The sequence below is a fragment of the Anser brachyrhynchus genome, assembly GCF_964034855.1.
Source record: "Anser brachyrhynchus genome assembly, chromosome: Z".
In the NCBI taxonomy this organism is placed as follows: domain Eukaryota; kingdom Metazoa; phylum Chordata; class Aves; order Anseriformes; family Anatidae; genus Anser; species Anser brachyrhynchus.
Window position 1 is genome coordinate 60,871,935 of NC_137697.1, and position 16,472 is coordinate 60,888,406.

Here is a 16,472-nt window from a genome sequence, read left to right on the forward strand (position 1 = left end):
TTCATATCTTGTCTTGAGGAAGAACACTATAAAAGCTGTCATTTCTAAAGTAAAAAATATAGAAGAGGCAAGGAAATTTTCAAAATGAACAAATTGGTTTTACCCTTGTCCAGACAGATCTAAGGAGGTAAAAGGGAGGTAGCAAGTCAAGTTCTACTGAAAAATCAGAAGAGCTTCTCCCGGCACAAATATGTAAAACAGGAAGAGGAAGGATGTGAAAATGAGGTAGGAAAATAAATTGAATAGCTATCACCAGCGTCAATGTATAGTCATCATTCTAATTTTGTTTTCCTTTTTTTATTATTTTTTTTTATTTGAGATAATTCTTCAGTATTCTACCAAGGAATTATCCAACCATTTTAGTACTATTTCAGACATATTTACCTGGGAGGTATTTGGAACTCTGTGGACACTTCGAAATAAATGCCATATGACACTGCCTCCAGATCAAATTTTAATTTCAGTTATAGCTAAAAAATTACAAAGAGCTTGAGATAAAAATTGTGCGCAATTTTATATTTCCTGACATTTTACACTCATTAATTTAGTTTTCTCAAATAAAAAATTGATCTTCTGAATTCTTTCATGGGTAACGGTTATGTGGGGAATTAATAAAGCACTGCAAAAGGATGCTAAAAATAAACTTGCTTTTATCAACATGTAAATAAAGATCTAAAGCAGAATATTTTTCTTATTTGAGACAAACATTTAAGGACAACCAAAAGTCATTGTAGCTGGCAGATATACTTCAGCACAATGATAAGGTTTAGAGAAGCCTGTTGAACACAGATGTGAGACTCGAAGATCCTTGCAGGTCCCTTCCAGCTAAGGATATTCCATGATCCTATGAGGTGTCTTGAACCATTTACTCAAGTGGCCTTAGAAAACCTGCACAGAAAGAAAGTAACCAATTTCATGCTTAATAACAAAAGCATAAAGGACTGATTTCTGACGCCAGAATTCAGTGGGCAGGCTGGCTAACACTTCTTTTCTGAAAAATTAGTTTGCTAGATCCATATTTAAACTATGTTCTTTAATTCTCCATCTCTGAAGAAGAACAATGCACTTCTTAGTGGTTATTATACTACCTAAAAAGATTGTTCTCTTGAAAGATGATGGAAGAAAAAATGATTATCCTTAATCTCACATTATTGTGGGTAAAACAGGATTTGGCCTACACCTTCTCTCTAGTCCTGTAAATATTTTACCTTGTAACCCATGGCTGCTGACAGACATACTTTGGTTCCAGGAATCCCCTGGAATTTTCCCCAGTGAGAATTCCCTCAATCTGAGTCAAAACATGGAGGAGTCACAGTGAGACTGTATTAACTGCATGACTTTCAGACACATCTTGCAAGATACTGAGGAAAAAAAACCAACACCTTGCCATAGTGACAGATCATGGGCACTGCAGTTTAAGGAAGGGAGTAGGCAGTGTGGAGTTGATCAATTCAGGGAGGAAGAACTATAAGCAGTTCAATTTCTCAGACTTTCTAATTTCTCCTCATGCAAAAGAACAATTTGAGCAAAAGTTATAGGCAGAAAGAAATAGTTAAAAAAATAAATCTTGTGAAAGGTTTATGAGAAATGTGTGAGAAAGTGTGCTGACTGGTAAACACTGGTATGTTTGCCTAGGGTTGAAAGTGTTTAGAGCAATTTGAAACAATGTAACCAAACACTTCCACACATTACTAACATATTGTTCAACATTTAGATGAAATGTGGAAAGAAAATGGGACTTACAAGGCAATTTACTAAACTTATCTGTGAACGACGAACAGAAAGACCAGCCATGTAATTAAAAAATGTAATTCCAGAAAAAGGAACTGTGGTTTAAATCTGTTCTAACAATCTCATGGTGAAAATGTTTGCCAGCGTATTTATATGTATATTAAAGTTGAAACTTTTTTTCTCTATACCTCTGTCTTAATTGTCTTAGTGAACTAAATATTTTTTCTGAGACAGGGCTGAAAGAGACAATTCGTTCTTTAGATTATTAGGGTCCTGACATATCTAGTCTGACAGCTAACTTTTAACTTTTAGGGTTTGTTTGTTTGTTTGTTTGTTTGTGTTTGTTTGTTTTGTTTTAATTCTTGTAGGGTTCTAATTCCACATTCTCTGTTTTAGAGAAAAAATGTTACCTCAACTAAAAAGGAGTCAGTATGAGGCAAAAAGCTGTACCAGCTCTTTGAAAGACTTCTGAATTTTTCTATGCATAATTACTTAAATTGCTACTGGAATACAGATACAACATAGCAGGAACATCATTCACACTAATAACTTATGATATCATAGAATCACAGAATGGTTTAGGTTGGAAGGAACCTTAAGGACCATCCAGTTCCAAGCCCCCTGCCATGGGCAGGGACACCTCCCACCAGACCAGGTTGCTCAGAGCCCCATCCAGCCTGGCCTTGAACATTCCCAGGGATGGGGCATCCACAGCTTCTTTGGGCAGCCTGTGCCAGGGCCTCACCACCTTCAGTGAATTATTCTTCCTAGTGTCTAATCTAACCCCCCCCCCTCTTTTAGTTTAAAACCATTACCCCATGTCCTATCACTGCACTCCCTGAAAGAGTCCCTCCCCAGCTTTCCTGCAGGCCCCCTTTAGGTACTGGAAGGCTGCTGTAAGGTCTCCCCAGAGCCTTCTCTTCTCCAGGCTGAACAACCCCAATTCCTTCAGCCTGTCTTTAATGGAGAGATGCTCCAGCCCCTTGATCATCCTTGTTGCCCTCCTCAGGACTCACTCCAATAGGTCCATGCACCTTTTGTTTTGGGGACCCCAGAGATGAACACAGTTCTCCAGGTGGGGTCTTGAAATATATACATATATATATATAGGTGCAGATACATATATATATGTTTATATATCTTTCAGTGCAGGATATAATATATCCTCATCAAAAATAGCACACAACAACAGTAATTTGGGCAACTATTTTTAATGTTCTATGGTATGAGGAAGGCAGAAGACCACAGCAGAAGCAACTATGAACAATCAGCAGATGGGGCCTTACACAGCATTGACTGATGCAACTCCATTGATATCTCAGCAAAGTCTGTGCAGGGATGTAAAGTGATACTTTTCTGTACAACACTATGTATGTGTATTCACCGGGTAAAAAGAAAATACAGAAAAAAAAAAGAAAATAAATAGATTTTAGTACTATTTTCAACTCACCAAAACTTTTAAATGATAAATAGAGTGAAAAAAACAGATTTTAGTACTGTTTCCAGCTTGCTGATATTATTATCAGTACTAAAGACCTATTTTCTGACTCAAGAATTTTAAACAAAGCTCTGAATTAACTTCCACTGGCAGACTCCCCAGTGCTGCTACTGTCTTCCAGCAATGCCTGTATTTACTTCTGTCAACTCCTTTTCAAGGCAATGGATGAGTGGAGATGTAATTAAAGTCATCACTGAAAAATGGCTGATTGCAGAGGCGATCATGAGACATGACTATACATTAAGCTGTCAGTATCCTAGGGTCTTAAAGAAGAACTCATGACCAATGCCCCATCCTCGCCATTTGTGGGCATTTTCCTTTAAGACTACTATCTGTATTTTTAAATGAATACTCTCTTCTTCCTGAGAGCAGACATTGATTCTGTCACTCTGGCTAAGTAGTACTCATGAATAGACCTAAGAGTACAATATGTCTTATGTGCAATTCTTGCTTTCTTTCTCTGGCTCACCTTGCTCATGGAGCAAAGAAGTGAATGAACGACTATCTATTTCTGTGAAAATATGAGGCAATGCTCTGCTGCCACGTAATCACCTGTTAATACTGATAGGCAGAGGGAGGGAGGCAAATAGCACTGTGGGAGAAAATGAAGGGGGGAAATGAGGGGTGGGTAAAGGGAAAGTGCATTGAGGATGGAATTAAGAGAGCAAGAATGAGTGGTGAATAGTGGGGAGGAGAATGGTGGAGACAATGGTGAGAAGAATGGGAAAAAGAATGGTCTAGAAGTACAGTGGGAAGAATATTGGGAAAGACTTGGTGGGATGATGGTGGGGATGACAGGGGGAGGAATGGGAGGGAAAAAGAGTGGGGAGGAAATGTGAGTTAGAAAGGAAAATATTTGGGAAAGAAGTGGGGAAAGAGGGAGGAAAGGGGAGGAAAGAGACGGGAGTATAGGGGCAAAAATACGAGGGAGAATGTGGGGCTGAAATTGGAGGAGAACAGGGAGGAGACAACAGCAGAGACAAAACAAGGTGAGAAAGGCATGGGGTAGAGGATGGATTGGGCATGAGGATAGGACGGAGGACAGGGGCCAAGGACACGGGCAAGGGGTGGCAAAGATGGAGGGTGTAAAGGCGGAGAATGAGAGAGAACAGAGAGAGGAAGGGACACAGAAAACTGAGGTGGTGGGGAGACTGGGGACCCTCTCCCTTTCCTCTTATTCCCTGCCTTTCTGCTTGCAGTAGGTAACGCTGGTTGCACAATAACCACTGTGCCTTGTGTGGGTAAAAATACTGCAAGAACATATGGTAAGGAAAGCTTCACTTCCCTTTTCGTCAAGGGCAGTGGCACAGGGCTATGGTGACCTGGTCTTTAATGACTCTGGCAGAAGCACTAGCTCATATAAAGTTTCAACTTAGTTACGCACCTTGGAAATTTACAATTCTCTGAAAGGAAATACAGAAATGAAAGTTGCCAAAGTATAGCACAGTTCCTAAACCCTTCTATCATCCCACAAATTCCAGGTCTGCCGTTTCTGTTATAAAAGTCTTTGATTCAACAACATTAATGAAAATTCAATTAAAGGATCAGATGAAAGCACAATAAACTTTTCGTAGCTCAACAAAAATGCTCCTCTCACCAATTCATTTCTCCTCCATCAGGAAGAGAAAAACAAAAAGGGATTAATCTGATTTACAGAGTGAAAAACAACACTGAATGCACTTTTTGTTGGGGGGGGTAGGGAGAGAAGGGGGAAGGTCCCCAGCTGGTTCTCATCTGTATGCCATGATTCTTCATTTAGTTTACACTATTAAACTCAAAAACTCTGCTTTAATCTTAACTAGTACAGTATGCCTTAGAGTGGATTCTATCATGTAGCATCCTTGATACAGTTTCAGACTCTGGCAAAACATCATCCCTCAAACTGGTCGTGGCCATATGGGTAGTAAATGTATCCAACATTTTTTCATTGGCGCCTACATTATTACGTCTTGTCACCAATGGTTTCTCGGGTTTTCAAGTAAATTGTTGCATATACTGTGGTTTGGAGCTGCTGAGATGAAGCCCTACATTTATCTGTATACAGCCAAATCCTTTTTTGGAACTTTTTTTTTTTCCTTCTAATGAACTAACATCTGTTGAAAAAAAAAAAAAGTCATGTTTCCAGAAAGCTGTACAAAAATGAGAGAAAACAAAACAGAACACTGCCAAGAAGCAATTGTTGCCAAGTTGTACATGATAAAAAGCAGTCTAGAAAATGATGGTGGACAGAAGTAGGAATCATACCTGATCTGTCTTCATTTTGTGAATCACACCTTCTACATAATTCTGGGATGGTCTTGAGAGAAGTTATAGAATACTGTAAAAAAAAATGAAAAAATATAAATGAAATGATTTCTTTAAAAAGACAAAATGTAAGACTTTCCAAGAGGTCCTGATACCATTGGCATTGTCTAGATCTACCAAGCTGAGGGTACTTCGGGTGGCCTGATGGTTTTCATCTTTGCATGAAAAAAGCAGATGATGTTTGCTTTTGTATCCCACCTCAAGAGATCTCAAAGAGATTTTCAAAGCCATAGCAAAGCATCTCCCAACCTCAGAGTTCTCCTTCCTGTACATCATCATTATTCAAGTCACAAATATACTTTACACATTTTTTCCATGGAATGCACAGATACATCAAAGGTAAGAATAAATCTAGACTTCACAGTAAAGATGTAGGGTCTCACTTTGCCCATCTTGGTATGTATTATGGAATTTATACTGCAAGATGCTACATAATTAAAAACTAGAATTCAAGTTTTCACAAAGAAATATGTAAAACTAATGAAGAATATTTACAGCTAAGACATCTGTTTTCAGAGATGGATACATATACATGCATATTATCAGACAGCAAACTGATTTCTGTAATTCAGGTTTTATTGAAAAAATCTTGCATTGTTACTGCGATGTGACAGTATATGACTGATAATGATCAGTATGTTTTTCTCTGAATTCAGCATTAAAAGGGTATCTTACAAAACAGAATTTTTTATTTTTATTTTTTTAATAAATTTGTGGAATACATACGATCATTACTCAGTACTACATACAATCCAGAGTTATAAAACTATAAACTCTGGAAAAAAAATAAAAAAATAAAAATAAAACAAATTAAGTTACTTAATATGAAGCCTTCTTTAACCTAATGTTTAAATGTTACAGGAATCTTCACTTAAGCAAATGAAAATCATTAAGCCTGTGAAAGATCAATGGCTTTGCCCATTAAAAAAACTATTAAAAACAGTATTTTGGAAACTAAGACATAAAAAAGCACTTAGAATAAGCACAACTGAAAAAAATTAAAGAATACATAAACACCATATGTTTTCAAGGAAACAGATATTTTTTGCTGGTATGTGATTGACCAATGAAGCAAAACAACTACTTATACAACTACAACCCCACCAGCTTTTTGCACAAAATATAAATGGTCATACATTGTCCTAGTTTTTGCTGACAGTTTGTCATTCAGAGTTTGATTTTCACCTAATGCACAGCTGGCACTCTACTTCAAAATAATCTAAAGCCAACCCCATTATCAATTGCAGAAGTTATTTACTTTTCTGGTGCAAGTTTAAGTAAGACTGTTGTTCACTTGACTGTAGTTACTTTATTAAGCCTCAAAAACCTCCCATGCCTCACTTTTTCCTTTTCTGGCCTGATTCAGAGATGTATTGATAAACCTCACCTACAACAAGAATCTCTCATAACTATTCCCAGGATGAACACTGAACTTATAAATTAGTATGTGTAGCAGAGCACTGAACTTATTAATTAGTATGTGTAGCAGAGCTACCCAGTGACTCCAATCCCCATTAAACAAGGGGTTGATTATAAGGCTGTGACTGCTCTAGGATCTGACAACTTAAAGCAACAAACAGCAGAAGAACTGAGACAAAGATGCTACTAAATACAAATTAATACAAGTTAAACACACACATGCACAAACACCATGTGCTTTGCTTCACTGTAGTTATTGTTTAATAAAGATTGAGCTGTTAAGCTATACATCTTGCTATTTCAGCACAAAGATTCAGAAGGCAATGTTGAACTGGTCTAGTAAGATTCTTAAGAGAATCCAAGGAACATGTCTCCAAGGAATATGGTAGCTTCATAAGACCAGCTGGTGCAGTTTAAACTATTACACAGTTTGTAATTCAATTAGAATGAGGCCTTTTGTATTCCATTGCTATGTGTTTTGTCAGGCACCCTCAAAAAAAAAAAAAAAAAAAAAAAGAAAACCTCTTCTCTTTCTGTCTTTTTTTCCCGTTCTTTCCTGGAAAAACGTTTTTTTTTTTCTGCTTCAATACTGCGCTAAAATGTATTCAATTATGTTTGACCCTCCCCACTACTAAAAATTAATTTAATGTTATAAATTTGATTATGCATTTTAATCATGTTGGTTTCATTTCATTAACAGATTTCCTCCCACTCACCTCTGTCCTCACAGACTTTGCACACTTACATTTCTGCCATCTGTATTTTGTGGCCAAGTTGTGCAAAACCGGCTTTCAGTCTAGCAAGCAACTAAAATTGCTCTTTAAAATGGACCTTTCCCAACCATAACATTGCCAGCTCTTCCTTCTATAACTGCTTTCTCACATATTCTAGTTCCAGCTCTGATCTATCAGTGATGTTTGTTAGCTTTTCTTCAGCCAGAATTTCAAGGTTATTAGGGGTACCAGAGTGACAGAAAAAGAGGCTGAGACTGCAGCTCTCCCCCAGAAATTCACTGAGATTCACTGCCTATTCAATGGCTTTTAATACTCATCATTTCCCACTTCTTGTTCTATAATCTTAAATTGTTTTACATACAAAAATAAACCCCATTTCTCACAGTTCCCCATCAAAGTAACCAAGTCAACCAAGAGCTGAGGACCATGACTAAAGGCATAGGTGACAGTGTGAGAGGTCAGCACATCAGACTGCTTTGCCAGTTAATGTATCACAGTATCACAGTATCACAGATTTCTAGGTTGGAAGAGACCTCAAGATCATCGAGTCCAACCTCCGACCTAACACTAAGTACTCCACTAAACCATATCCCTAAGCTCTACATCTAAACGTCTTTTAAAGACCTCCAGGGATGGTGACTCCACCACCTCCCTGGGCAGTCCATTCCAATGCCTAACAACCCTTTCGTAAAGAAGTACTTCCTAACATCCAACCTAAAACTCCCCTGTCGCAACTTTCGCCCATTCCCCCTCGTCCTGTCACCAGGCACGTGGGAGAACAGACCAACCCCCACCTCTCTACAGCCTCCTTTAAGGTAACTGTAGAGAGCGATAAGGTCGCCCCTGAGCCTCCTCTTCTCCAGGCTGAACAATCCCAGCTCCCTCAGCCGCTCCTTGTAAGACTTGTTCTCCAGACCCCTCACCAGCTTCGTTGCCCTTCTCTGGACTCGCTCGAGCACGTCCATGTCCTTCCTGTAGCGAGGGGCCCAAAACTGAACACAGTACTCGAGGTGCGGCCTCACCAGAGCCGAGTACAGGGGGACAATCACTTCCCTAGACCTGCTGGCCACACTGCTTCTTATACAGGCCAGGATGCTGTTGGCCTTCTTGGCCACCTGAGCACACTGCTGGCTCATATTCAGCCGACTATCAACCAATACTCCCAGGTCCTTCTCGGCCAGGCAGCTTTCCAGCCACTCATCTCCCAGCCTGTAGCTCTGCTTGGGGTTGTTGCGCCCCAGATGCAGGACCCGGCACTTGGCCTTGTTGAACTTCATACAGTTGACCTCAGCCCATCGCTCCAGCCTACCCAGATCCTCCTGCAGAGCCTTCCTTCCCTCGAGCAGATCGACACATGTACCTAACTTGGTGTCATCTGCAAACTTACTGAGGGTGCACTGGACGCCCTCATCCAGATCATCAATAAAGATATTAAAGAGGGCCGGCCCCAGTACCGAGCCCTGGGGGACACCACTAGTGACCGGCCTCCAACCAGATTTGACTCCATTCACCACAACTCTCTGGGCCCGGCTATCCAGCCAGTTTCTAACCCAGCGAAGCGTACGCCAGTCCAAGCCATGATCAGCCAGTTTCTTGAGGAGAATGTTGTGGGGAACGGTGTCAAAAGCCTTACTGAGGTCAAGGTAAACCACATCCACAGCCTTTAAGTATCTGCGCTCTTTGCAATTTTACAAAAGTGTGTTGTGGTTCACAGTGAAATTCAGTAACAGGCTTCTTCCCAGGTTAATGCACGTAATGGTCTTTTTGACTGCTGTGTGAAGGTTGTTTGTTCTTCCCCTGCTTTTAAGGCATTCCTATGGCCAACCTGACATAGTTAATTTTAGAAAACCCTTAATAACTTTGCAAGATGGAGGAAAAGTATTAACAGGAAATAAAAGTCAAGAGGCAGTAACAACTATTCCGTGTAAATGTAAGATATTCCCATATTCCCAATTTTCTTCAACAGACACTACCAATTCAGGGGAAAACAGAACCTCCCTTGTCATACAAACATTTATAAGTCACGTAAAACTGGGCTACAGAATTTGAATGAATGGAAAATGTCAACATTTTACATTTCACTTGGTTCTCAAATTTTAATGCAAAGAATTTTAACACAAGACATGAGAAAGAAAACTTCAATCTCTAGCAAGGCTGTTCTGGCTGTGCAACTTGTATGCCACTTGCAGACTCACTTATACCTGTGAAGCAGCAGAAAGAAGAAATACCGGATCACGAATTGTGGCACAGAAATGTATGTATGAGAGTTAAAAAAAAAGTGAAAATGACATTTTAAGTTTCTGTTGTCAAGATCACCTTTAATATTTCCTGAAACAGCGTCAAATGGCAAAGTTGGACAGCTAGCATGACTCTCAGACCATGTCATCAGAACAATGACAACCCCAAAATACTAAGCGCTATGTCCTGGTTCAGCTGGAGTCAGTACCCAAGCTCATCTAATTTACCTCCACTGGATCAAGACCCTTGTGATTATGTCCTCATCTGAAATTCACAGCTCCTTGTTTTTGTTTAGATAGAGAAAACAGACACCCTCCTTCTTCATAACGTTCCCAGGTGTTGTTACTGCTGTATGCCATCCAATAGCCTCATGTCAGTTTATTTGCTATAGTGGAAAATAAAGCACTTCATTACTAGGGAAGTGATTGCCCTCTGTTGAGGCTGCACCTTGAACACTGTGTTCAGTTTGGGGCTTCCCACTACAAGAAGGACATCGAGGTGCTGAAGCATGTCCAAAGATGAGCAAACAAAGCCAGTGAAGGGTCTACAGAACAAATCTAATGAGGAGTGGCTGAGGGAACCGGGGTTGTTTGGTATGGAGAAAAGGAAGCTCAGGGGAAACCTTATCGCGCTCTACAACAACCTTAAAGAAGGCTATAGTGGGGTGGGGATCGGGCTCTTCTCCCAAGCACCAAGTGATAAGACGAAGGGAAATGAACTCAAGTTGCACCAGGGGAGGGTTAGTTTGGATGTTAGGAGAAATGTATTTAACGAAAGTGTTTTGCAGCACTGGAACAGGCTGACCATGGAAGTGGTTGAGTCACCATACATGAAGGTATTCAAGAAACGTGCAGATGTAGAGCTTAGTAGCATGGTTTAGTGGTGGACTTGGTAGTGCTAGGTCAATGGTTGAGATAGATGATCCTAGAGGTATTTTCCAACCTAATTGATTCTATGATTAATATTCAAATCCCCTTAAGTTAATATCTTTATATTACTTTTGCTTAATCATTTATAACTCTGTAATGCTACCTTTTGTCCTAGATGCTTATTTGGGAGCAGCTAGCTACATCAAGAACAAGTGAGGCAAGAGTAGTTGGTCTGTCCCCTGCAAAAAGTTTATTACTTAATGTCTGCGATCAGCATCTTCAGAATACCAGTTCGGTTATTTGGGCTATGCATTGTTTATACAATTTTATATACACATTTAATGCTATTCTTGCTTTAGTTTCAAAGGATACCTATATTGACACTAATTCTGTTAAAGGTACAAAATGTCTGTCTGAATCTAATATCTTCTAAGTATATTTTAGTTGCTATCTGCATTTTTTAAATTCTGAGAAGGGAGAGAGCGGAAAAAAGACAGTTATGTAGGTGTTAATCACATGGGTGGGAAACAAATCAAGCCATTGCAGTCAGTGACTAGTGACTGTCTCTGCACAGCTGTGTAGGACTCTCCATGCTGAGCCCTGAAGTCCTGATTGCTGGGTAGAGAAAGTCTGGCTGTGCCTCATTTGCTCATCTGTGGAAGCCCGAGAGGTGCACCAACTCTGTCCATAGCCAAGGTGGGGCTACAGCAAGCTCAGGAGGTGTCCTGCACCTGGTAAGTGGGGGGTCAGGAGATAGGCCATAATCCTGACTACCGATGCCCTGCCAAGTGATGATGGACGTGAAGTTGTTTTTTAAAGTATTTTGAAATATTTGGCTACTAAGCAGCTTCTTCATTGTGTTTTAACCCATTCACTGTTTTTGCTGCTTTCACATTTCACAAACTTTAGACCCAGTCCTGCATTGGCTCCACAGAGCAAGGCTTTTTTTCTTACAAAGCTATTTGAATGATCTACAAACTGAGCTTCAGTTAGCTTACAAATATCTAGCAGCAGGAGATATGGTTTATATATATTGTGTATAGTCATTTGGTATTATTTCTGTAAACAAATAAATTATTATTATAGTTTCAATTTGCTTAATTTGCCAGTGCAATAGAAATTCTGCCTTTTAATTAAAGGATGAGGAAAACTTCAAGTAGCCATAACAATGGTATACAACCTAGAAGCAGGGATAAATTTATGGGGAAAATCAGGAGTAGTAAAGGGAAAAAGGGAAAGTTTAAAACATACTGTCATTTAATGCAACAAAGGTCTTAGCTTTTTTTTTTCTTTTTTTTCTGAATAGTTATTCATGAAGTAATAAATGAAAATAGTAAGTTTGTTTTTTAATGTCACTGTGAACAGAATATTATTTTTGTTTAATGTAAGCTAGAGTCCCATAAAACTATTCTGTTGTCTAAATTACACTCAAATATACTATACCAGGTGGATCTGCAAATGTTATCATCTTAGTTTTCCAAAGAAACATGTTATTTTGGATAAATGTAGTTTCATTTACTTACTTACAATGTTAATCAAAAAACAAAGCAAGAACACTTACAAGTCCATTTGCCTTTTAAAACAAATCCTAGTCCATTTTCTATGCCCATTACATTCTGATTGTTTTTGCTGAAATGGTCTACAAGGTCCTTCGCTAACACAGTGGCTTTCTAACTCAGGTACTTTTACAAGTGCATCATTTAACAGCCTTCTTGCTGCCCTTATTTTTAGCCAGTATTTTCTGCACTGGATTAAAACCAGAGGGCTAAAAGGAGCAATTTAAATTGCTAACTCCAGTGCTGTGCAGCTGCTATTTCCATGGCAGGCTAATGGTAAAGTGTGAAGGTCAGGTATCTCTAAATTGTACACAGTAACAGGCAAGTAGAGCACTACAATAACCAGGAATTCTCTTATTAATCCGGCTCCTGGCAACAAATCCTTTATTCCTTTACCTGCTGAAGTGGGAATAACACCACTACCTCTACAATTTGTGCTGTTTTTTAATTCATTGTTCAGCATCCAATGAAAGAACAGTGTATTAAAGCAGGCAGCCTGAGCTGTTCAGTGGAAAAGTGAGTAACCTAACCCAGCAGTATGCAGCAACAGTCACAACGGGAGAGACATGGAGAGGTTACATCTATTATGCTTTACAGTTCTGCAAAACTGAGCATAGAAACAGATACCAGGACATGATCTACTATATAACAGTAATAAAAAGAAAGTTGCCCTGAATAAGGTATTCTTTCGAGACTGGCTTATTGTCTTGTAATATTTTGGGCATTTGCCATATTCCTCTTTAATAAATTTCAATGTTACAATAGGTAAAAGTAAAATCCTCTCCAAAAGGAATCTGTCTGTGAATAAAGCATCTGGAATGTTTTAAAATGAATCAAGAGTCCCCAATACTAAAGGAAAAAAACAGGCCTTTTCTTTGTTTTGTTTTAAAAAACAACAACAATTCAAACAAAACACAACAACACTATCCCAAACTAAGTTTATGAAGAATGTTGAAGGAGATAGGAGCATACTTTCTTTGACCTGAAAACTGAATTAATAAATTCTTCTTATGGTGGATTTAATTTGTGTATTCAAGTCCTTTGTTTATCAGATATTCAGCATACTGGCAACTCAAAAAAGCAGGAATATTGGCAGGAGCAACATTATTATGAGTAACAGAATACACTGTATCAGTGCTCTCTGTAAGAACCCCTAACAATATAATTTAGAACAACAGCCTTTTTGCTTGCAATTACAGTTGAAGTTATTTTAGGTGTGACATTAAAGATCAGTACTTCAAATCCATGGAAGTCTTTCTGCCTCTTCCTGCACTCTCCCATGTCACAAGAAGCTGTATTACTCTTACTGATAAAATCTTGCTGGACTGGAGCTGGCTTCTGTCAGTAAGGGCAAAAAAACAACTCACATGAAGAAGGAGCAATTCACAGGTCAGAGGTAGGAGTTTTTGTTTGTTTGTTTATTTTGTTTTGTTTTTTCAAATGAAATGTATTTTATTAAAAAATAAATAAATAAAACATCATTTTGGTGTCTATGGCTAGCCTTAGCATGTAATTCATTCAAGACAATTAGAGTACATAAGCAACCCAGAAATAAAACTCATTTATTCATTTGACTTGCAAATCATTTTTACCACCTCAAGGAGAGGGCCTTAAGCTGATTAGAGATTTTCCTTACAAAATACCTTATTTTATTCAAAAATCAACCTGTTTAAACATTCCCATGTATGAAGTATAAGCAAATGTGACTTGCAACAATAGTTTTGTTTGTTATATCAGGACTGAGATATCTAAAAATCTCTCAATTTATATTAAATTTTAAATATAAATAAATAAAAAGGCATGTACTTACTGATATATCATCAGTAAAATCTATTTCATCCAAATCAAGGTATTCAGGGGCTTCCATTATTCTTCTATGGACATTTTGCGTGCCTCAGCGTAGTAGTAAAGACCTAGTTAAGAAAAGAAAAATAGATTGTCTACTAAATAGTCAAAAACACACAGAAATAGTTTAATATAGTTACTAGACTGTTGAAAACATATAGGGTGCATGGACAAGTCTTCCATAAATTAATACTAAAAGCTAAACATTTTTTCAACTCTAGTCCGCGTATCATGTAGAAGTCATTTGATTTTTTAGAAAGGATAGCTAAGTGCTACTTGATATGGAAGTCATAAATACTTTATCCAGCATCACTCTGTCTTCCTAGAAGTTCAATATAAGCATAAACACCTAAGCTGTTGAGCACCCTCACCACCCTTTAACCACAGACCTTAATGACCTATCTTCTCTTAAGGATGATATTACCTTACTGGCCAGAACACAACAACTTCTGCTACTACAATTTTCCTCTGCTCAAGAAGGCAGAAAAGAACTGAGCAGCATGCTGCGCACAGAAACCACAATCCTATCACACCTTATCTCCACTTCTCCATACAGACACACAATGCAGACAGTGCTTTACAAATTGGTAGTTTATCTGTCCTCAGTCTGAAACATCACTTCCTCCTGAACAATAACCAAGGCAAAAGCAGAAGTATATCTATGTGCACTGATTTTCAGGGCTCCTCAACATTTTCTCACAGCAAGGGGAAAAGGAAGCAAAAATTCTCTTCCAAAACAAGAAATTTGGTTGGAAAATTCAATACATATTTATGAACAAATCACAGCTTAAACATTCAGAAGATCAAAGATAAAACACTCATAACCTTTTTAATCCCAAGTAGAATGAAGTCTTGCATTGTCAATAAAGACAAGTATAACAGAAATAAAAGTGGAAGAGGAAGCTATTTTAGAAGAAGCTGAAAAAAAGTGATGATCTCTTTTACATGATGTGAGACACTACATAAGCGTTAAGTATTATTATGGAAGGAAATTAATCCTGCTAGCACTTGTACATAACAAAAGGAAATGCCTGAAGGAAGAAAAAAAAATGTAAGCCCAGATTATCCATATGGCAATTGCCAAGAAATACATTTATGAATAATGACAAGTCAGCTGTGTAGGTCTAAATAAAATCATTGTATGAGTCACTTACATGTGGGTAAGACTGTCCACTTTTCCGCAGGTGCTAAACTTACTGGCAGACAAAATCTTAATCATGAGTCTCCTTCTCCTTGATAACAACCCAGACAAGCACAAAGCTGATCCTAAGACAGGTGTTGTTGAAAAGTTATTGAAAGAAGAACCAAGAAGCACATTTATAGTTTTAAGCTGAAAGAGCTGGAAAACTTTTTTTTTATTATTTTTCACTGAACTACTGAAGGCAATGTATTCAGTATAATTTTATAATTGTGAAAGAACAACTTCAGCTACCTATTTTTGTCTCTCACTCTGGCTATTAGCCTTGAGTGAAGCAAGGGAAATGAGATAGCTACAAAAAGGTAAGCACAATACAAAGCCCTCATTACAAATTTATGTAAGAAAATGGAGCTATAAAGTAAAACTAATCAGAAAGTGTTCATTTTTCAAACTTCCTAAATACTCAGTTTATTCTTGGAGGGAATCACTAAAATCAGATAAAATCCTTGCAATGAAAGGAATTATCTGTGAATAAGGGTAACATTCAAGTCTACAGATTATTCTTCTCATTACCAATTTTGCTTTCTTAACAGAAGCATAGAATTTCAGAATACTTCTTTTTTTAAGGTTTGTGCTTTAGCATGTTGTATTTGGGCAACATTAGAGCTTACTTGTGGCAAAGTGCTCTGTCACCTATACCATCATGACACTAACAACCAAGTTGCTTTTACAAGTGCAAGACCCCAGAAAAACCAATTTCTGTATTGTTTGTATATATATATGGACACTTGGTGATCACTGTTGCATAGGTACAGTTTATATTTGGCCAAATGATGCAAAATCTCCACTGTCAACCATTTTTAGAGTGAGCAATTTAAGAGCCAAAATAGCTTCTGTGGAGCTACTAGAATCTCCTTTATACTGTAATAGGGCAGAAGAAGACAAAGAAATGAGGCAAAACAATTAGTATGGAACAAGGCTACAATGATGTGGTATGGAGCACAGAACAAAGTTGCAAGTTTTCACTAATATTAAATGGATTTTAAAAAAAATAAAATCCCAGTATGTTTAAAAAATAATGGAAGAGATAAATAAAGCAACTCTAAACACGCCACATAATAAACCATCCTAATGTGTAAC

The 16,472-nt window shown here is 38.1% G+C and overlaps 1 protein-coding gene across 5 annotated transcripts in view; it reads right to left on the minus strand.

The window, feature by feature from the left end:
• SNCAIP (synuclein alpha interacting protein) overlaps positions 1-16,472 on the minus strand; it is a 91,839-nt gene that overhangs the window by 41,392 nt on the left and 33,975 nt on the right. For all 5 annotated transcript variants that reach the window (XM_080573929.1, XM_080573926.1, XM_080573927.1 and 2 more), the window contains 2 exons: positions 14,160-14,262; positions 5,474-5,546 (listed from right to left, as the gene is read on the minus strand). In XM_080573929.1, coding sequence (XP_080430055.1) covers positions 5,474-5,546; positions 14,160-14,216 — 130 coding nt within the window. In that variant the 5' untranslated portion in view covers positions 14,217-14,262. Of the gene's footprint in view, positions 1-5,473; positions 5,547-14,159; positions 14,263-16,472 lie in introns of those variants that run through there.